At 39.3% G+C, this 22,483-nt stretch overlaps 1 protein-coding gene across 9 annotated transcripts in view; it reads left to right on the top strand.

The window, feature by feature from the left end:
- Window positions 1-22,483, top strand: part of PPIP5K2 (diphosphoinositol pentakisphosphate kinase 2) — a 130,497-nt gene that overhangs the window by 94,676 nt on the left and 13,338 nt on the right. For 4 of the 9 annotated variants that reach the window (XM_040342935.1, XM_040342945.1, XM_040342955.1 and 1 more), the window contains exons 19-26: window positions 178-401; window positions 5,735-5,862; window positions 6,227-6,341; window positions 9,094-9,201; window positions 9,288-9,404; window positions 13,885-14,058; window positions 14,830-15,003; window positions 17,769-17,835. In XM_040342935.1, coding sequence (XP_040198869.1) covers window positions 178-401; window positions 5,735-5,862; window positions 6,227-6,341; window positions 9,094-9,201; window positions 9,288-9,404; window positions 13,885-14,058; window positions 14,830-15,003; window positions 17,769-17,835 — 1,107 coding nt within the window. Of the gene's footprint in view, window positions 1-177; window positions 402-5,734; window positions 5,863-6,226; window positions 6,342-9,093; window positions 9,202-9,287; window positions 9,405-13,884; window positions 14,059-14,829; window positions 15,004-17,768; window positions 18,946-22,483 lie in introns of those variants that run through there. The other 5 variants (XM_040342963.1, XM_040343002.1, XM_040342976.1 and 2 more) reach the window with 2 other exon arrangements.

Genomic DNA, 22,483 nt, shown 5'->3' on the forward strand with positions numbered 1-22,483 from the left:
ATCCATCTCTTTGGTTTCAAATGAAAGCATCAATCAGAGTAATGGGACGCAGACATGCATGTTGCCGGTGTTTATACAGCTGTGTTTGCTGACCTATCCCGAAAATAAGTTTAATCTGCAGTGATTCATTTTGATTTAATATGAGAAACGCTGACATTTTGCGCTGTTCCTATGTAGATATTCACCTCTACCACAGTGAGACTTTGGAGTTGATGCTGCGTCGGTGGTCCAAACTGGAAAAAGATTTCAAAACAAAAAATGGAAGATACGATATAAGCAAGATTCCTGATATTTATGATTGTATAAAGTATGACGTGCAACATAACTATTCATTAAAACTGGAGAGCACAATGGAATTGTATAGGATATCCAAGGCACTAGCTGATATTGTCATTCCTCAGGTAACTTGGCTTTATTTGACTGTAGTGGATATGAGTGAACTGAGCCCTCAGTTTGGCTGTGAGTCTTTGGCCATCCTAATGCCTGGTACACACGATGAGATTATCAGACGAATGATCGTTGTTTTTGCATGCTAGTTTCATATCGAAATTAAAGTTTACTAAACTGCAGAAAATTCTCGTACGACAGAAAAAAAAATTCTGAAGTGATGTAATGTGTTGTAGTGTTTTTGTATTGTATTTTCGCACAACTGCACTGATCGAGCGAAAATCGTATGATCTAGTATCGTATGAAAAAAAATTCTTGTACTTGTAATATCGGATGAACTGTCGTGATCGGCTCTTGAAAGCTGTGTACTTATGATCAGATTATCCTACAATCGCTTCAAAAGCGGTATTTTTTGTATGATTTTCTGATTGTGTGTACAGGCCTTTAGCCAAAGTGATCACATACAGTATATCGGAGGCTAAGGTTCTGTACACTTGATCTGAAAAATTTACAAGATAGTCTGATCGTTGGTACACGGCTTTCGTGATCTGATCACGATATTTCATTGGATATTATCCAATGGAACAAGCAGATAATTTTTTCTCGTACGATACCAAATCGTACAATATTCTTTTAACCGGTTCCCGACCAGCTCCTGCACGTATACATTGGCAGAATGGCACGGCTGGGCAGAGTAACATATATATATATATATATATATATATATATATATATATATATATATATATATATATATATATATATATATATATATATATATATATATATGTTACTTTAAAGTGTGCCCCTGCCGCGAGCTTCGTGACTGTGCCAACGGGACCCGCCGACTTGATGTCCCCCGATGGCCTGCGATCAGGTCACAGAGCTGCAGAACGGGGAGAGGCAAGTGTAAACAAGCCTCTCCCCATTCTACCTTGTGATGCTGTCACTGATCATCTGCCCCCACAGTTAAAATCACAGCCTAGGACACACTTAACCTCTTCAGCGCCCCCTACAGATTAAACCACTCACTGCTAGTGTAATTTTTTACAGTAATCGGTGTCCGATGTGTCTGCCATAAAGTCGCAGTCGTGATAAAAATCGCTGATCACCGCCATTACTAGTAAAACATTTTATAAAAATGCCATAAAACTATCCCCTATTTTGTAGACACTACAACTTTTGCGCAAACCAATCAATGTAGAAGAAAACGTATCGGCCTAAACTGAGGGGAAAAAAAAAAATTGTATATATTTTTTGAAAAATTGTCACTCTATTTTTGTTTATAGCGCAACAAATAAAAACCGCAGAGGTGAGCAAATACCACCAAAATAAAGCTCTATTTGTGGGAAAAAAGGACGGCGATTTTGTTTGGGAGCCACGTCGCACAACCGCGCAATTGTTAGTTAAAGCAACGCAGTGCTGAATCACAAAAGGTCCTCTGGTGTTTGGCCAGCCAAATGGTCAGGCGCTTACGTGATTAATCAGTTCAGTAGTTGTGAGAATTTACAATACAAATACACTAAAAACACATTACATCACTTTCAAGTTTTTATTCTGTAATACAAGAATTTTCGTCACTTTAATAAACTCTTCATTTTTGATATGAGACTAGCCTGCAAAAACAAAACAAATGATCTATCGTCCGATAATCTCATCCTGTGTACCAGACATTAGGGTGGCCAAAGACTGTTTGGTATTTCCTTGGAAACAATGGCCATGAATTCCTTTTACTGATTCATTCCAGTGCCAAGAACAGCTGCCATCCTTGACTCGGGAAGCAGTATATAAGTAGTACTTTGTTTCCTGTACACCAAAACAGAGGAAATACACTTTTCTTGCTCAGAGGGTGAGACACATCTTACCAGTTTTGATACGGGGCTCCTTATTTTCATTTGGCATTGTAGAAACCACTTTCGTATCTAAGGCAATGCATGACATTGGGAACTATACTTCCGTTTTTTTTCTGGCAATTAGCCACCTAGAGCCCCCATTTACCCCTTATAGTGTAACTGCATTTTTTGGTCATCATACAAAGATTTTCCAACAAATCTGTGATGAGTGCTTAAGTTAATTATTTCTAAATGATGGCCCTTCAAGGCATAATTTTCATGTGCATATTTTATCAAGCCAACAAATCGGGGGCCTTGATTGGGCTATTTATAGCCACTTATAGGTGCGCTGCGAAAAAATTCCACTTCAGAAAACCAGACTATATAATTCTAAAGGCATTTGCTACACACCAAAAGACGGGTTTTAACAACGGCATTTATCATGAATGCATAATGGTAAAAATTCAATCGATTTTAGTTTCCAGTAGTCCGTTTACTGAATAGAATTTGCAACCCAAAAATTCTGTGACTGGCACAGGGGGAAAAAATATATGCTTTACCATGCATTGTCTCCTAAATGGCATAGTTTCAGAAAATAAAAGTATGGGAAGTGATGATCAAAGTATGAGTAACTGGTAAAAGGGCTTTCTGAACGAGCCATTTCAGTTTTGTATACTTGACAATCTTATAAAATGAAACGCTTGAAGGTAAGTTTCTAGCAAAAATAGGATGATTCCATCTAAAGACCATATTTGGTGATGACTCAGTTCCTAATACTATGAATGATTGCTTCTTTTTCACCTTGAACTTCGAATACATCCATCTTTGTAGACGGGTAATAGAATGTTATTTCATTTATGCATTCTATAGTTTGCCACGCTGAGCTTTTTAGGTCCATTTTATATTCTAAAAAATGAAAGCATTTTGGCTGGCTCAGGTGTGTGCATGACATTGGGTTTGACTCTCGTGTTTTAGAAGAGGTCGTTCTAAGCATGCATAATATATCAAATGGTAATCCAAGAACACATTTTGCTACCCCAACCTACAGTCAACATCTTCAAACTGCATACCTTTTTCTAACAGCCATGCCACATCAGCATTTTATCTGGTAATCTGTAGCTTGGTACAGGGCTACTTTTGTAGATTTACTGTATAGTTTTTGTGCAGCTGTGAATCGGTGTGTCATCAGTAGCAGCAGCATTAAAGTGATATTAAAGTTTCCTTTAAACAAAAAACAAACATGCTATACTTGCTTACTCTGTGCAGTGTTTTTGACAGAGCAGCCCCGATCCTCCTATTCTCGTGTCCCCCGCCAGCGCTCCTGGCCCCTCCCTCCTGCTGAGTGCCCCCAGAGCAAGCGGCTTGCAATGGGGGCACTCAAGTAGGCTCTCTTCCAAGCTGCGGCTCTGCGTGTCCATTCACACAAACCTGCGACTCGGCCCTGCCCCCCCTCTCTCCCGTGATTTGCTCAGTGGCTGTGATTTACAGCAGCGGGAGCCATTGACAGAGTCCCAAGACAGCCAAACTTTCTTTATCTATTGAGAGACACAGGAGTTTCGAATTTCTTAAATATCGGGTTATATAGGAGGTTAGCAAACAAAAAGCCCCTGGTTAACCCCATCTCTTACTATCATGCCTCAGTTTTATGCTAGCTAGCATCCTAGCTGCCCTAAAGTTTTTGGAGCTTTAGCTAGGTACCAAAAATATTTCCATTGAAGTGTGCCCCACTTGTGGTTTCTGCTACTTTCTTAAAAATTGTTATACATGCAGCCTTTCTGCCATTACTGAAATTCCAGCAGAAAAAAATAAAAGGATGGAGCTCAGCCCCTCTCACATACACCTCTTGTCCTATCACAGAAAGCCTTGTATACTTTAAAAACAGTACAATAAATTTTCTGAACAGAGGAGCAATGTACAGTGCGAGATCTGCTGTGCTTTAGTCCCGACTGCCAGTTTCACTATTGGAACTTCAGCAGTGACAGACATCACCATCAGAGTCCACTCGTAAGTATAATTTTTCAGGAAAGAAGCATTCAACAGTGGAGTACAGTGGAGCACACATCATTAGAAGTACCTTATTGGTATCTAACTAATGCCCCTTAAGGCTGGGTTCACACTACTACACTACTTTCATCCTACTTTGCTCTGCTACATTGGTCCTACATTGGTCCTACATCCATCCTACTTTCATGAACAGGATACTACTTTGGTCCGACTTCAATGATATTCAATGGGCCTGAAGTAGGATCAATGTAGGACCAAAAGTAGTACAGGGAGCATTTTCAAAGTCGGACCGACTTGTGTAGGATGCTACAAGACACTCTCATAGGGAAACATTGAACACAGAGCAAAGTAGGATGAAAGTAGTGTAGTAGTGTGAACCCAGCCTTAAGGAGAAGTCCAGGGCTCTTTGCTGTAAGGCTGGGTTCACACTACTACACTACTTTCATCCTACTTTGCTCTGCTACATTGGTCCTACATTTATCCTACATTGGTCCTACATCCATCCTACTTTCATGAACAGGATACTACTCTGGTCCGACTTCAATGATATTCAATGGGCCTGAAGTAGGATCAATGTAGGACCAAAAGTAGTACAGGGAGCATTTTCAAAGTCGGACCGACTTGTGTAGGATGCTACAAGACGCTCTCATAGGGAAACATTGAACACAGAGCAAAGTAGGATGAAAGTAGTGTAGTAGTGTGAACCCAGCCTTAGAGTGGTAAGGATGTGGAATTATCTTCCACAGTCAGTGGTTTCAGCTGGGAGCAGCAATAATTAAAAAAACAACTATTAGATAAGCACCTGAATGACCACAACATACAGGGATATACAATTTAATACTGACATAAAATAACACACATAGGTTGGACTTGTCTTTTTTCAACCTTGCCTACTATGTAACTGTGTGTGTGTATATGTATACACACACTTTTTTTTTGTTTATAATGCAAAAAAAAAGGAGTGATCAAATGCCACCAAAAGAAAGCTTTATTTGTAGGAAATAAATTTCATTGGAGTATAGCGTTATATGACCGCACAATTGTCGGTTATAATAATACGGTGCTGTATTCCAAAAAATTACCTGGTCAGGAAGACATGTGGTTAACCACATGTCTATAAAGCTCAACCCTCATTATGTTCATTACGTGATTTTAACTGTGCTTTCCGAATTATAACGTTGATTATTATCTTATTACCTTGTAATAGCCGACTTGCTGAGAAATTATGTGGAGTTTTTAATTTCTGTCACGCTGGCATTATATAAAGCACCTCAATAAATGTGTATATGTGTGTGTGTGTGTGTGTGTGTGTGTATATGTATGTATGTATGTATGTATGTATGTATGTGTATATATATAATATATATATATATCTCACCATAATGTTTAGTAACAAAATGAACAAATAGTGTTGTTATAAAGTGTTCGTATAGCGGCTGCACAGGACTGTACTTTAAACTGTTTTGGCCAGAAAAACACGAGGCATTTAATTTTTGTGTATTGTATTTTAGGAATATGGTATATCCAAAGCAGAAAAACTGGAGATCGCTAAAGGTTACTGTACACCTCTTGTTCGAAAGATTCGCTCTGATCTGCAAAGAACACAAGATGATGACACAGTAAATAAGCTTCATCCACTGTAAGAAGCTTTATTCCTTTGTTTCCAGATATTACCATACTGTATTAGCATTTACAGAAAGTATGAGCTGCCACAGCTTGCCGTTGGTAATGATTGAACTAGATGGACTTGTGTCTTTTTTCAGCCAGACTAGCTATGTAACTATGACCTGTTGCTGTTAATCTGTTTTTATTCACCATTTTGGTGAAAGTTCTTATGACAGCTGAAAGACACCTATCCTTACTGAATAGATGTAATGATGTTTTTTTTTTTCCTTCGCTCCTATAAACGTACAGTTGGAGCAATACCTTAAAACCACACATGCTTTCCTGCCATATTGGATAGCTAACACACACAGGAAAAGCTGGAATCTTTTGTTTTCCAGGTATTCTCGCGGTGTGATGTCTCCCGAACGGCATGTGCGCACACGTTTGTATTTTACCAGCGAAAGTCATGTTCATTCACTACTGTCAATTCTTCGTTTTGGAGCGCTCTGTGATGTAAGTAGTAGGGAGTTTTAAACATGTAATATATTTACATCTGTATTGTGACTTTTAACCTTTTAAATTGTTAAAGTGGTTCTAAAGGCAGAACTTTGAGTGCAGCTGCCCTCCATCCCCCCTAAATACTTACCTGAGCATGATCTCGATGCAGAAATGTACATGAGAACAGCAGCTCTCTTGGCCTTCTCTCTCCTCATTGGACAGAGGCGGCAGCGGGAGCCATTGGTTCCTGCTGCTGTCAATCGCAGCCAGTGAGGAGAGAGCGGGGGGTGGGGCAGAGTCACGCTCTGTGTGTTAATTGACGCACAAAGCTGGCTCGGGAGTGCTCCCATAGTAAGAGACTTGCTATGGTGGCACTCAGCAGGGGGGAGAGACCAGGAACCACAACAGGGGGCCCCAGAAGAGGTGGATTTGGGCTGCTCTGTGCAAAAAGCAGCTAAGTAAGGTATGTTTGTTATTAAAAAAAAAAAAAAAAAAAAAAAAGATGTTGCCTTTAGAATCACTTTAATGTTGTCTAATTGGTTGTATTTATGCCAGGGGGTTAATTAATTGCATAATTGCAGTGAACAGAGCTTCAACCCCAAAACAAAGATTTATTATATTGCAGCTTACCAATTTTTAGATATGGTGGCTACATTTGTTTTTTGTTTTGTTTGCTTTTTTTTTTTGTTTTTTTTTTGCTGTCCAGCCAAACTGGCAATTGGAGGGTTGAAACTAACCATGTACAATGATGAGCTTTTATTCATTTATGTAAGACCTTTATCTCAAAACTGCTTAAATTATTAGCTACAATTCAGCTTTAATTTGTTAGTCAAGTCTCCATTGTTCCTCCATCCTGAGTGGAGATACCCTAAGACAGGAAGTAATAATCAAGGGAAAAAAAAAGTCTAAAAAGCAAACTAATGCAGCAACCACATTTTAAGGATGGGTAAGCTGAAAGATAATAAACCTTGAAGTGTATGATGTGTAATGCAGGAGTATCTATGTTTATGTGATCTGTATTGTGGCTTTTTCTTAGTTCTCTCGAAAGTCCATTAGAAAAGAAGAATGAACAAGGAACTTTTATCTGTCCTAGCTATCATGTGGTGAATAGTGTTGCTCACGAATATTCGTATTGCGAATATTCGGCTTGAATATGGCATATTCGAGTATTCGCGAATATATCGAATTTCGCGGCCAATATTCGCTATTCCGAATATTCGCATTTTTTCAATTTTATTTTTAAAACAGATCACATCCTAGTGATCTCCATCGACGTCTAAAAGCATTGCTGGTATGATTAGAGACACTGGGCCGAGTAGCTGAAGCGATCATTTTATATTGCCGAATATTCGCAATGCGAATATTCGGCAATAGGAATATTGCGCGATTATTTTCTCCGCCCTTCTTTTGCATCAGAGCCAATCAGAGTTCTCCTACCACAGTTGTCGAAATTCCGCAATCAATTTCGCATTTGCGAAATTTCGATAATATATCACAAATATTTGATTTCAGCATGAGCCAATCAGAGTTCTCCTACCGCACTTTTCGAAATTTCGCAATTATTTTCGCATTCGCAATAGCGAAATTTCGCAAAAATTTCATTTGGATAAAATATCACGAATATTCGATTTTAGCGAATATTTCTCGAATATTCGGCTATATATTCGTGATATATCGCGAAATCGAATATGGCGTATTCCGCTCAACACTAGTGGTGAACACTATATGATCTAATACAGGGGTCTCAAACTGGCGGCCCTCCAGCTGTTGCGGAACTACAAGTCCCATGAGGCATTGCAAGGCTAACAGTTACAAGTATGGCTCCCACAGGCAGAGGGATGATGGGACTTGTAGTTCCGCAACAGCTGGAGGGCCGCCAGTTTGAGACCCCTGATCTAATATATGTAACTGAGTCTAATTTGAATGGAATAATCCACTTTTAGTACCCCATAAATAACATTTGGATATTTAATCAGCAAAGCTGTAGTCTAAAATGACCAAACAATGTCAACAGACAGAAATATATTGGACAGATCTTTATACCAAAAAAAATCTACTTGGTGTAACAACTTTATTCCCCCAAAAATATATACTTGGCCTGCCATGTAAGGAAATGGGCAAATATATTTAAAATGTAACACTGTTTATTATCTGCTGTTTGGGTATTTTTTGGGGAAGAAACACCCTAATCAAGCAAAATTTGGGCTAATAAAAAAAAAAAAAACTATTATAAAAAAAAAAAAATGGCGTCAGTTCTTATACAAGACTCTACAGCCTTGTAGTTTGAATACATTAGTCCTACTTTATTTTAAAATTAGCCACAACACTTTCTTGGGTCTTTTTTTTATTATTCTTTTTATTATTATTATTATTATTATTATTATTATTATTTTTTTATATATATAATTATTTTTAATCAAAAGATGAAAAGAAATGAAAAGTATCCTAGAGAGTTGGTACATGGTCACATCACACATATCTTGTTTCACACTAAACCCTTATTGGACAGCAACATGAATCACTAATGTTCCAAGAAATCATAGAATACCAGCGTATAGGTAAACTAAGTAATGCATAATTCCCAGAAAACTATTGTCCCCTTATATACGTCTATATCCAGTGCAAGTCATCCGATAAGCACACCATATTCAGGGCTGCACCTTTTTTTATGTTTTTGTGTTTTGCCTCTTTTCTCAGATAGAATAAGAACACAATCTGATGAATGTGTACATAGTAATATTGTCATACTTTCCATTTTAATCTGTAGGAGACGAAGGATGAGCAGTGGAAGAGAGCAATGGACTACCTGAACTTTGTGAATGAACTGAATTACATGACACAGATTGTTATTATGCTGTATGAGGATCCAAACAAGGTAAATGGACATGTATTGTTGAGCTTGTTAGTAGCTGAATGCAGATTGTATAGTGAATCCTCATGCCTCATTGTAATTGTATATAGGATCTGTCATCCGAGGAGCGTTTCCATGTGGAATTGCACTTTAGTCCAGGTGCAAAAGGCTGCGAAGAGGATAAGAACTTGCCTTCAGGATTTGGATACAGGCCAGCATCCAGAGAGGTTTGTTTTGAATTGAATCTTATTTATGCTAATATTCACTAAAATGGGCTCTGTTGGTTATGGAAAGCGGGATTTTGTTTCAACATGGAAAGCCAATTAAATCGCTAAATAAAGCCAGCTAAACATTCCAAAAATTTACTTGGTAATGGCAGAGCAACTACTCACTTTTTACCCTGAAAATAGAGGGTACACTGTGCTTGCGTGTTATACGCAGGGTGGAAAGTTTTTTTCCGGAAACCTCCCTCTTATAGTTAGGGTGCGTGTTATACGCCTGTGCGTGCTATACGCCGTAATTTGCAGTCTAGGAATTATTGACCGTGCAGAATAGTGGACATATTTTATCGCTTAAAGTGGTTGTAAACCCATTTTTGAAAAAATAAATAAATAACACCTGCAAGACAAAGGCATAATGAGTTAGTATGCATAGCATGATCGCCGTTTCTAAAGTGCGCCTGCGCTGTTGTCTATGGCACATGACACTATTGTAAATATCTCCTAAACCATGGAAGTTTAGGAGATATTTACAGCACCTACAGGTAAGCCTTAACCTCTTTACCACCAAGGACGTCCCTGGGACGTCCTCCACTTTGAGCGGTGATATCTCAATGATGCCTGCAGCTGCAGGCATCATTCAGACATCCCCGTCTTCAGCCGCCGATTCTCTGCACCATAAGAACGATCAAAGCGACGGTTCCACCGCTTGATCGTTCTTATAGGCAGCGGGAGGGGACGCTCCCGCCGCCATCCAAGAGCGAATCGGTCGGCGTCCGCTGCAGTACCATAGAGATGACTGGTGACCAGACGGTCACAGTCATCTCTATTACCGTCGGAGGACCCGGCGCGACATTATGACGTCACGCCTGGTACCCGGAAGTAAACAAAGCTGCAAATCGCGGCTGTCGGCATGTGATCGGTGATTCTTTTTTCACCGATTTCATGCTTGTAAGCCTGGTGGAGAGATGCGGGGTCTTATTGACCCCATATCTCTCCATAAAGAGGACCTGTCACACTGATTCCTATTACAAGGGATGTTTACATTCCTTGTAATAGGAATAAAAAGGATCCAAATTTTTTATTTTTTTTAAAGTGTAAAAATAAAAAGAATTAAGTAAAATATAAATAAAATGAAAAAAATGTTTTTTCAAAACGCCCCTGTCCTCGATATCTCGCGCGCAGAAGCGAACACGAATGCAGGTCCCGCCCACACATGTAAACACCGTTCAAACCCCACATGTGAGGTATCGTAGCGTGCGTTAGAGCGTGTGCAACAATTCTAGCACTAGACCTACTCTGAAACTCGAAAATAGTAACCTGTAAAAAATGTTAAAGCGTCACCTATGGAGATTTTTAAGTACCGAAGTTTGGCGCCATTCCATGAATGTGCGCAATTTTAAAGCGTGACATGTTAGGTATCTATTTACTCGGCGTAACATAATCTTTCACATTATACAAAAAAATTGGGCTAACTTTACTGTTATGTTATTTTTTAATTCATGAAACGTTTTTTTCCCCAAAAAAAGGCGTTTGAAAAATTATTGCGCAAATACCGTGCGAGAAAAAAAGTTGCAATGACCGCCATTTTATTCCCTAGGGTGTCTGCTTAAAAAAAATATATAATGTTTGGGGGTTCTGATTAATTTTCTAGCAAAACAATTGTGATGTTTACATGAAGGAGAAAAGTGCCAGAATTAACCCGGTGGGCAAGTGGTTAATCTTGGCTTATCTGTAGGTAAAAGTGGTTGTACAGGGTGTACAACCACTTTAATGGTAATGGGGTGGGTATGTGTGATTAAAGTCAAAAGATATAGTTAAATACAGTGGATCTAAAAAGTCTACACATCCCTGTTAAAATGTCAGGTTTCTGTGATGTAAAAGAAAATGAGACAAAGATAAATCATTTCGGAACTTTTCCTCCTTTTAACGTGACTTATAAACTGTACAACTCAATTGAAAAACAAACTGAAATCTTTCAGGTGGAGGGAAGTAAAAATAAAAAAAATAAATATTGTGGTTGCATAAGTGTGCACACCCTTAAACTAATACTGTGTTGAAGCATTTTTTTTTATTTTATTACAACACCCATTGTTTTTGGGTACGAGTCCATCAGCATGGCACATCTTCATGTGGCAATATTTGCTCACTCTTCTTTGCAAAAACACTCCAAATCTGTCAGATTGGAAGGGCATCTCCTGTGCACAGCCATCTTTAGATCACCCCACAGATTTTCATCTGGATTCAGGTCTGGGCTCTGGCTGGACCATTCCAAAACGTTAATCGTCTTCTCGTGAAGCCATTCCTTTGTTAATTTGGATGTATGCTTGGGTTGTTGTCATGCTGAAAGATGAAGTTCCTCTTCATGTTCAGCTTTCTAGCAGAAGCCTGAAGGTTTTTGCTAATATTGACCGGTATTTGAAACTGCTCTTCACCTACACAAGTCACCTCTATAGTGGACAATACTGTTCAGGCACGCACCATCTCCTGAACCTACATCAAATCTGCAGTCCTACTGAATGTTACCTGGGCTTCCTGATGCCCTTACAATGTGATAGAAGGCATTATTACTTCCTTGCTCTGGCATCGATTTTGTGAGTACCCTTGGTGCAGTCTAACAATCTGTACCATAGGTTGATAGATTATAAGTGCCAGGGGCAGCAGTCCTGGCGCCCTGATCTGCAAACAGTGCCAGGGGATCTTGCAGTGCCTCTCCAAAGGACATGACATTGACCGCTTATGTTGCTTTCTCTTCCTGAGTCACTGCACTCCTATGAGTCTTCACTAACTCCTTAAGGGGTTGCTTCTGATTTTATCTAGGGAAAACATTTCAGCTACTATGTCTGAGTGTATGGAAAAAACTGCAGCAATGATAGCGGACTCAGTACACAGGGGGCACAAGTGTGTGTCCACACTTTCTTATCCAGAGTTCTTCTTTTCCTGTGAGTGCAGTTACTACACAGTCATTTGAGGTAGAATTTGACCTTTTCCTTATTTGAGGAATTAGTACAGGAGGTCTCAGTCTGCAGTCGTAACGCCAAAACTTAAAGATACTGCCCGCCACGACATTCATTCACAGCCCTCTGTGAATGTGAAACTACAAGTCCCAACATCCTTTGCGGCTGTCGGCTTGTAGTGCTGGTGACCTCTCTGGTAGTTCATTCATTCTTCCTGTCAGTGTGTATCTGCCTGTACGAGGTATGAGCAGATAGATGGTAGTCTGCAGGAGTCCTGCATGGCATCTGCAGCAATCTGCTGATCGGGTGTGCAATGGTCTCCAGGCTCCAAGTAAAAAATAATTAAATAAAATTGTTTTTTTTTACCTGCAAAATTGTGTGCTTTTATTTAAAAAAAGTGAACTTTTAAATAAGGCCCTGTCTAATGTTTACTTCCTCAGGCACTGTCAGCTACCATGTTTGGACTCCACAGTCCAGCCAACCCTCAGCTTTTGATTAAGAATTGAGGGCATTGTTGCTACCTCCAAGGCAGTTCCTTATGCCAGATTTCCCTCCAGACAGTTGCAACTCCGCTTTCATTATGCATGTGTGAAGCGGTATCAGTTTGCGGATTGTCCCGTATGCTTGACCAGCCAAACTAGGCTTGCCCTGGCATGGTGGGGGCACAAGATTGGTGCTGGAAATCTGTTTCTTGGAGTAAATCAAGGGACATGGGTCTTTGTTTGCTACAAAACTGAGGCAGACTGGAAGTGGGAGAGGTATACTGGACTGACTTTACAGCTGTTTGTTTGCCAGTGTCCAATCTTCTGAAGGCATCAGAATAAGCCCATATACCTGAATATTTCATCCTGTATACCGTAATTCACAAAATGTTATTATTTTCCCTTCTTTTTGACCTCGGCTCTACCACCTGGGAGGATGTACAGGTTTTTCAACATCTGGCTTGTCAGCAGTATATTATATTAAAATTATTTACATTTTATATAACATTTTTATTTATTATTGCCCGCTTGTGTACAAACATTTTTTTAAATGCTGTTCTGTCAGCATACTATCGTGTTGCATTTTTGCTTCCAAAATTGTGTCCATAAACCCATTATAAAATGTAAGGTTTTGCGTTTGGGGAATAGGTCACATGTGCATGCTTGGTAAATGGCGATACAAAAAAAAAGGCTTTTACACAAGTCCAATTGCGTACAACCTTTTACTCCTATGAGCAACTTTACATGCCATCTGCGACTTTCTGACTGTGGGAAAACGCTGGTATTTTTACATCAGAACCTGCCGGTGCCTCCAAACATCTGTGAGTGAGGCATAACGTTGTACTTGCATAAACTCTGTCGATGTGTGTAGCATTTTTTAAAGTGGAACTTCAGTCTTTTTTTCATCTTTGCATCTATTAAATCTTCTGCCCGTGTTGTTTTAACTTTGGATAGTAAAACATTTTTTTTTACAGATTATGTGAGCAGACTGCAGTTCCTCTTTAATTTCACTTTAAATTCTCTCATATTATTTTTGTTAACTTTTTTAAGAGTGAAAGCTCCAAGAAACATATCCATGGCAATGACAGTGATGAAGATTCTGGCATATGCAGAAGAGATGAGCCTGACAGATCCATGGTGATGTTTAAACCTATGATTTCTGATCCTATTCACATACACAGGAAATCACCTTTACCGCGCTCCAGAAAGATAGGTTCAGTGGAGGTAAGTCCCCTTCTCTACTTAACAGTATGACCATCACTTTATCATGGCAGTCTGGGTAATCTTTTCTTCTTTCTAAACTCCTCCTAAACATAATTTTGTCACTTGTTCCTTTAATGTGGCGTTTTATAGGATTATTCCTTTCTGTTTGATATTTAGACATTTTATTTATGAATTAAGACAAGCCATTGCCATCTCAAATATAGTCAATAAGATAATGGGACTGCCTTGCATATTACTTGAAAATGACAATTTGTGCAGTAAAAGGCTATCAGTGCATATACTAATATATAGACCATATAATACACAGTACATTATGAGAAAACACAAATTTTTATATATATTTGTTTCTGCACTTTATTGGTTCATGTAAAACTGTTGTGTGGCATTTAAGTCTTACTCAGAATTGTTTATGTGGCCTGTCCCTAATTTGCCCATTAAACCCAATTAAAATGCTAACCTTATTTGTGACAAAAGTGATTGCGAAAACTTCATATCCCAATTTATCTTTTGAGTCAGTGATTGATTTACCTGTCACCTGTCTACAATGATCATTGATTTTTATTCCAGTATTTCGCTATAATCTCTTCTTAAATATTGCTTCTAATACATTTATAAGTCTAGTTTGTAGTATTAGCTATTTGCTTACTCCCATGCCACACATTAAAGGTTATTTTATGTTTTGTAGTCTAGAAACCTGATTTTTTTTTTGGTCATTTGGCTTTGTTTCTAACTTTGCATGCTTTGCTGTTTTTGCCCCTTTCTCGCTTCTAGGAAGAGAGCCCCCTGAGTGTGTCTAGCCCAGAGTGTATCGGTACCTGGATGCATTACACCGGTGCTGTGGGTTCTGGGCGTCGAAGACGCAGATCAGGGGATCAAATCACTTCTTCCCCTGTGTCCCCTAAATCATTGGCTTTCACATCCAGTATTTTTGGCTCATGGCAACAGGTTTTTAAACTTTACTTCACTAAACTTTTTTTTCTATTACGCACAATAAAAATCAAAGATGGTATTAAAGGACATCTAATCACCTTTGAGTTCTCTTTTCAGTATTATGTCCCATCTTAATCTGTTTATATAATTTTATTTCATTGGCACCTCTTCCATGTAACATTGTTAGCTTTGTACTATCCATGTCAATTAGAAAATAACAGTAAAATACTGTATATCCAAAAATATATTTAAAAAAAAAAAACACCTTTGGCTTAGCTGTCCTTTAAGACTAATGTGGCATCAAGTAATCTGGCAATCTTTTAAGAATAATTTGGTAAAAGTGATGCTGTGGGGGTCAAATATATTTTCTTTATCCAAAGTGAACATAAATGTTGTGCCTTGATATTAACGGTAAGGGGTGACAATCCATTACTAATCATACTTTCCCGGCAATAAGTACCTAATGTATGGACAGCTGACATAACAGCGCTTCTTCCATGAATATACCATATACCAAAAAAATTTACATGTAAGCAAGCTATGGACTTGGTGGGCCAAAAGTGAGTTATCACACAGCAGTGAAATCTTCTGAACAAGTAAAATAGAAAATAATGCATTTGTTTTAATCTGTGGTTATTATTAACCATTAAAAAAAATTGCCTAAGTAGAAATGGCTCTGATTACCAGACATCCTCGTTCTTTTTGCTGTGTGTGGGAGCTGGCTTTGGAAATGCAAGCTTGGAGCTGTCACCTTTATCCTCCATTTACTTCTCAGTAGTTGACTCAATGAATATAAGTGCATATGAGGGGTTCCAGTACATCAATGGCTGAATCTTTGAGGTCACTGAGTTGTGAATCAGCGATCGGGGTGTCGGCCCCATAGCTTGTGTTTTCGAAAACAAGTCAGCAAAGGCAGCTTCCATATTGTCCTGAAAGATTTCCTTTGAAGTAAAAACGAGGGTGCCATTGCTAACTTCTGAAAATGCTAGCTGCTTGGCTGTTCTTTAATATTTGAGTCACTTACCTGGAATAAGTATGCATGTTGAAAGTCATTATAAAGTTCGAAGTCTGCAACTTGTTCTGGGTCTATGATGCAAGGTATTAAAGCAAGAGGGGTCAGCATGACAATCAAGTCTCTACCTTAAGAAAATAAGAAGTCACCATGACACCTTTCATATTTCTTTCAGGAAATAATTTTTTTGTTTAATGTGAATCTGTTTTAAAAAAAAAAAAAGGGGGACAAAAACAATCTGCTGCAGGTATTAAATGCATGCACTTAGGCATACCTGCAGCAAGCTCTGATACCCTGTCTTTGTCTGAACTATGGGCCATTCTGACAACATAAGCTTCAGTGCTTCCTAATAGTGCTGAAGTTTGCAATTTTTTGAGGGATAGCAGGGAAGCCCACCATAGGGACGGGCCCTGTAGGAATGCGTGGGAGTGTCGGGTAGCAGCAAGCACCTGGAAATGTGGGGGCTGTGCTTGTCGGAATGGCTGGGGATATGAGAGGCTGCTGTAGGTATGAGCAAGCATCTGTTGGTGTCTACACTTTATACCCGCAGCAGTTTTTCCCAATTACATGTTCTCTTCAAGCTTGCTATAAGATATAGTAACAGGAGATTTTTTTCCAGGCTTCAGTAGCTATCCTGGAAAGTTCTACAAACTAGGCCGTCATTTTGATTTATATTTTAAAGGCTTTAACATTTTGAAAAGCACATAGTGGGATTTTGCTGATCTAAGTGGCTCATCATAGAATTGTGCAGCTTGTCCTTCCCTTGCCCTTAGATGTCACGCTGCTCACATGCTAAATTGTGTAGGATAATGGGTGACAGCCAGCTTCTTTGAATTCTTCATTTCATAGCAACTGGTTCATTCATTAGTTGGCCCTAGTGCTGTTTTAAATTTCGCAATAGCATGAAAAGTTCTGGACTGTGGCTCTTATTAATGATTCATTATGGCCTGTGCCAGAGCTATAGATTGGCTATAGATACTTGACCTTCTAGATATGGACTTCTGGCCCTTGATGTTAAGCATTTCACAGATAATGGAAGAGGTTCTGCTTCACATTCCCTTTTCTGCAAAGAGTTTCTCTGTGATCTGTCTGTACAGCTGAAGCTCTTTCAGGGCAAAGGGTATGACTTTTACATTGGGTACAAGCTGCAAGCCATCCTTCAGGTTCTTTATAGCAGTGGTCATCAACCCTGTCCTACAAGGCCCACTAACAGGCCAGGTTTTATGTATTACCTTGGGAAGATGCAGACTAGAATACTGCAATCACTGAGCAGCAAATGATATCACCTGTCATGTATTTCAGTTGTCTTGCAAACCTGGCCTGTTAGTGGGCCTTGGAGGACAGGGTTGATGACCACTGCTTTATAGGGCTCATGCATGGACTATAGTGACTTTGTGGTTTGACATATTTCAACTGCTTGTCCTGCGCACTTTCTTTCAAACAGGGTGTCTTGTACAAATGTGCCCATGGGTTTGCAGAAATGAACGCTCTTCAGTTACTGGCTTTTTTCTTTTGTTTCTATGTAATTGATGTGCTCATTACAGTTTTGAATGCTTGCTTTGCACCAACCCATTGCCACAGGTCTCATCTGTGAAGTGGATTCTTGTCAGAAGGCAATATTGCATGACCATGTTTTCTGTTTCTTCTCCACTAACTTGTGTCATGCATCAGTATTAACCTTACCTGTCTGAGACAGGGTTGCCTATATCGGCATTACAGTTTGAGTACTTGCCTGTTATGCTTTTCACAGTGAAATGTTTCCTTCTAGGTGCTATCAGATAACAATAGCCATCTAAGAGCAGCCAGAATATTGGAGCAGAAGCACAGTGGCTTAGGTAAGTATATTTCCTGTTTTTTTTTGTTTTCTTTATTATTATTATTATACAGTTTATTGAACACATTGGATAGAGCTAACAATCTAATGAGATGCTGGCAGCTTTTTTTTAACCTCTGCTAGTTGTCATAAAAGTGCATCTAAGCATGGTGGCAGAAAACAACACTTAACATTTACTGATATTTTGCTGTGCAATGAATAAAAACACAATTTTGATCTTGCTCTGACTTAAATTTAGACTTCACTGCACAAGGCCAAATTCCCACCAATCAGACCTTGTGTAGTATTTCCATGATAATTCTTTTGATCCTTTTGAAATTATTTTATATCTAATCCAGTATACACAAATTTGCCTTTATAAGTAGTACAGTACTGAAGTACATTACAAATGGTCAGGCCGTTGTAGCACAGGATTCTGTTCTATGCCTTTCATCTTGAAGTGCTTTGGCTGTGAATGCAGCCTAAACTGCATCTATTTTTTTTTTAAACATATTGCTTTGTATGCATTTGGTATTAAGAATTAAAGTGGAAGTTAAGACAAAAAACTTACTAACTCTGAATCTACTGGCAGCCACATTCTAAGACTAATGTATCTAACCCTGTAAAGCATAAATCACTATACATGCCTTTTCGGAAGCTGGTCTGGTCTCCAAAGGTGGATGCTGTGTGCAGGAGACAGTCGACAGTGGCTGTGAAATGCCTGGGAAGTGACATCACCCATAGACTTACTATGGGGCTTCTGTTGTCGGCTGCCTCTCATGCACAAAGAGAAGCCACCACTTACAGCTCAGCGTGGGGCCGTACTGGAGCGGCTGCAGAAAAGGTATGTATATCGATTTTTGCTTTACAGAGTTGGATAGATTAGTCTTAGAACATGAAAACACAACAAAATACACTGGCGCTGAACAATGGTAGTATAATTAAAAATACAAATAAGAGCCTTATTTCTCATAGAAAGGGTGTATATTTAAAAATAAGAGCGCAGATTTTTAGTGTATTCTTAGTCTTAGAATGTGGCTGGGAGCAAGTTTAGAGTTCGTTCGTTTTTTGGCTGAACTTCTACTTAAAGTAGTTGTAAACCGCTTTAACTTACAGGTAAGCCTAGATTAAGGCTTACCTGCAGGTTCAACAAATATCTCCCGAACCTAAAAGGTTTAGGAGATATTTGCAGAAAAGACAGGCACCGATGTCTATGGCACATGCACCGTAGACATCGGGCGCATGCGTACCGAGCGTGCCGCTTCTAACGGCGATCGTGCCATTAGTGGAGGCACCCGTGCGCATTCGTGGGAGTGACGTCATCGCTGCTCCGGCCAGTCACAACGCCGAAGCAGTGATACCCGGTAGTCACTCCGGGTATCATGGCGGCGACAGAGGAGGTGTGGGGCTTCGATTTCAGGTAAGTAATTCATAATGAGCTAGTATGCCATGCATACTAGCTCATTATGCATTTGTCTTGCAGGTTTTTTTTATTATTATTATTTTTTTTCTTTAAAGAGGGTTTAATTTCTCTTTAAAGTTACATCCTGAAATTTGGCGTGGTCAGTATTCCTGTCCTTTTGGATTTGTGTACAAATTGTACCGTTCCAACTGAAGCCTAAATGAAAGCAGCCATGGCTGTGGCCGTGATTGGGTGATCACATTGCTGCGTATTTGATAACAAACCCCAGCTAAAAATAACTGTGAAAGCAGCTGTAGGGGAAAGAATTGGTTTGCTCAGTTCACAACTTGCACACAGTTCACAAGGATATTCGATGTCATGATTAGCAAATCATGAGAATCCTCAGTGTTGTGCCCAAAGTAAAAATCTGATGTTTATACCTGTTGGATTGTTTATATCTGCTTATTATTGTTACTACTTGAATGTCACAGAACTTGTGACCCCATAATGAAACATTTTGCATATACTGACCAAGCACCTCACTTGATGTATCGGAAAGCACACTTTGGGTGTGCTATGCCATTGCATCGTTAGAAGAACCTCACCACCTATTCTTTTGTAAAGCCTTTTTCTAACCTCTCTGTGAAGGTTCTCATTTATCCAGGTCCTGGTATAGCAAGTAGTGGTTAGTTTCATTGGACTGAACTTTTTCTGTAATTTTAAAGATATTTTGCCATACATCCCAAGAAGTTTCTTCAGTTCTGAGCGTTCGGAACATATACGCCAGCATTTAAAGCCACATGGTTCACCTTAAACCAATAACCATTGTGTCCAGAGTTGTGTCAAGGCATATGCTTTTGTGAAACAAACTTTTTCTATTCCCATGATTCTGTGTAGTCTGGGACAGGTGTTATTTTTATCGTTGAAACTGAACTACTACCAAAATGCCAGGGTAAAACTCCTTTTATATATGGGTGACAGATGATGACCCCCTACCTCTGTTTAGGGATGGTTGTTCCATTATGAAGTACATGGCCTCTTGTAAATCTGTTGTCCTGTCTATCCAAAATGTGCACCTCACTGTCCTCAAAATAATGATCCTTTACCATCAAGTTTTCTGTAAGAACATTTGCCAGGAACTGGGCATCTAATAGGGTGGTTCTATCCCCACCCTAATCACCCCCTTAAAGCCTCCTCGTTGGGCCAAGCAAATCAAAAGGACTGCTCCCACGTACCTAAGTATTTACAGACTATTCATAGAAAGACTTATTTATAATGCATTCAAAACATTATTTACACTTTTTACCTCTTTTACATGTAGGGGTATATCTAAGAAAGACTTAAAAGGCTAGAGTTCCACTTTAGAAGTAAATATACTATTCTGTATACTGTACATTTGCACTCTAGGCCAGTGTTTTTCAACTCCAGTCCTCAAGGCGCCCCAACAGGTCATGTTTTCAGGATTTTCCTCAGATGAAAAAGCTGTGGTAATTACTAAGGCAGTGAAACTAATCACATCACCTGTGCAAAATAATGGAACGCCTGAAAACGTGACCTGTTGGGGCGCCTTGAGGACTGGAGTTGAGAAACACTGCTCTAGGCAAACGCAATTCTGTTCGTCATTTATCTCAGTAAATCGGTAAACAAATATCGCTTTCAATGATCCTTACTAAACCAGTCAGAACTCACATTGCAGATGCAAAAAATACAAATTTAGCAACCTGGGCATTCGGGTCTCAAGCATTTGACTGGCATTGCCCTAATGACTGGTTGAAAGGGCTTTGTGTTTATAGAGATCAGTGATGCCATTAGGAAGATACGGTTCATCTGTTCTATGTTTCCATGAATAGCAGGTGAATAAAAATAACTAAGCTGGCCATATGCCCTGTTCATGTAAGAGAATTAGTAATGTACATATTGGTGTTAATCTTGTGATGACATATGTATATAATTTCCTGTGTGAGATCTATCTTCTGTGCTATGGTCCATGTGTAAAATTCTGTGCCACCTTCTGCTTTCCTGTTATTTACATCTTTCATGGCATTCCCCTTTTCCTGTGTATTTATATACATATTCCCTGTTTTTTATTTTTCTTGGCATCAGGTGCCATATCAGATTTTTGCTGTAATTTGTCAGACAGCTTTTCACTTGATTCATTTTGCTTTATGAGACTGTTGTTAAATAGATTACAAACATTAGGATAGCCTTTTGCTGAAAGCAAAGTAATAAAGTAATTGCTTACAATGTAGGCAGCCATCTTTGAGCTAAAACATAAAATATCTGCCAGTGAGGCAGAAGGCAATTTGTGCTAATATGACGTTCGCTCTTCACCGAGTGTAAATAGAGATGGGTTCTTGTACACCCGACTGTGTCCTATTCCCTCCCCTAATTATTTCGCTTTTATCACCACTGCCATCCCTAGTTCATAGCAAATATTAAAGCGGGAGTTCACCCAATTGCTTTTTTTTTTCTATTTTCCCCTTAGATTCCTGCTCGTTGTGTCTAAGGGAATCGGCTATTTGTTTTAAAATATGATCCGTACTTACCCGTTTTCGAGATGCATCTTCTCCGTCGCTTCCGGGTATAGGTCTTCGGGAGCGGGCGTTCCTTCTTGATTGACAGTCTTCCGAGAGGCTTCCGACAGTCGCATCCATCGCGTCACTCGTAGCCGAAAGAAGCCGAACGTCGGTGCGGCTCTATATTGCGCCTGCGCACCGACCTTCGGCTTCTTTCGGAAAATCGTGACGCGATGGATGCGACCGTCGGAAGCCTCTCGGAAGACTGTCAATCAAGAAGGAACGCCCAGTCCCGCAGCCCATACCCGGAAGCGGCGGAGAAGATGCATCTCATAAACGGGTAAGTACGGATCATATTTTAAAACAAATAGCCGATTCCCTTAGACAAAACGAGCAGGAATCTAAGGGGAAAATGTGTAAGCTATGGGTGAACCTCCGCTTTAAATTGTTTCCTTTACTGTATCTGCTTTCATATCAGAAAACATTGCTTTAGTTCTCAGAAGAAAAGTATCAGTAGAATTCTTGCACTATAATCCACCAGTTATATAGAGTAGCACTATTGAGATTTGAATATAACAGAGGGAAAATACTTTGTCTTTATCATTTCATTTGTTTGCTCCTGCGCCTGTCCTATGCTGTCTGTTTTTAGATATCTTTCTCCTAAAATATTGTTTTAATAATCAGTTACTACTTGCCGTTTGTGGCAGTGTTTTCCTTATTTTAACCACTTCAATACCAGGCACTTGCCCCCT

Source organism: Rana temporaria, chromosome 1 (genome assembly GCF_905171775.1).
Source record: "Rana temporaria chromosome 1, aRanTem1.1, whole genome shotgun sequence".
Classification (NCBI taxonomy): Eukaryota; Metazoa; Chordata; class Amphibia; order Anura; family Ranidae; genus Rana; species Rana temporaria.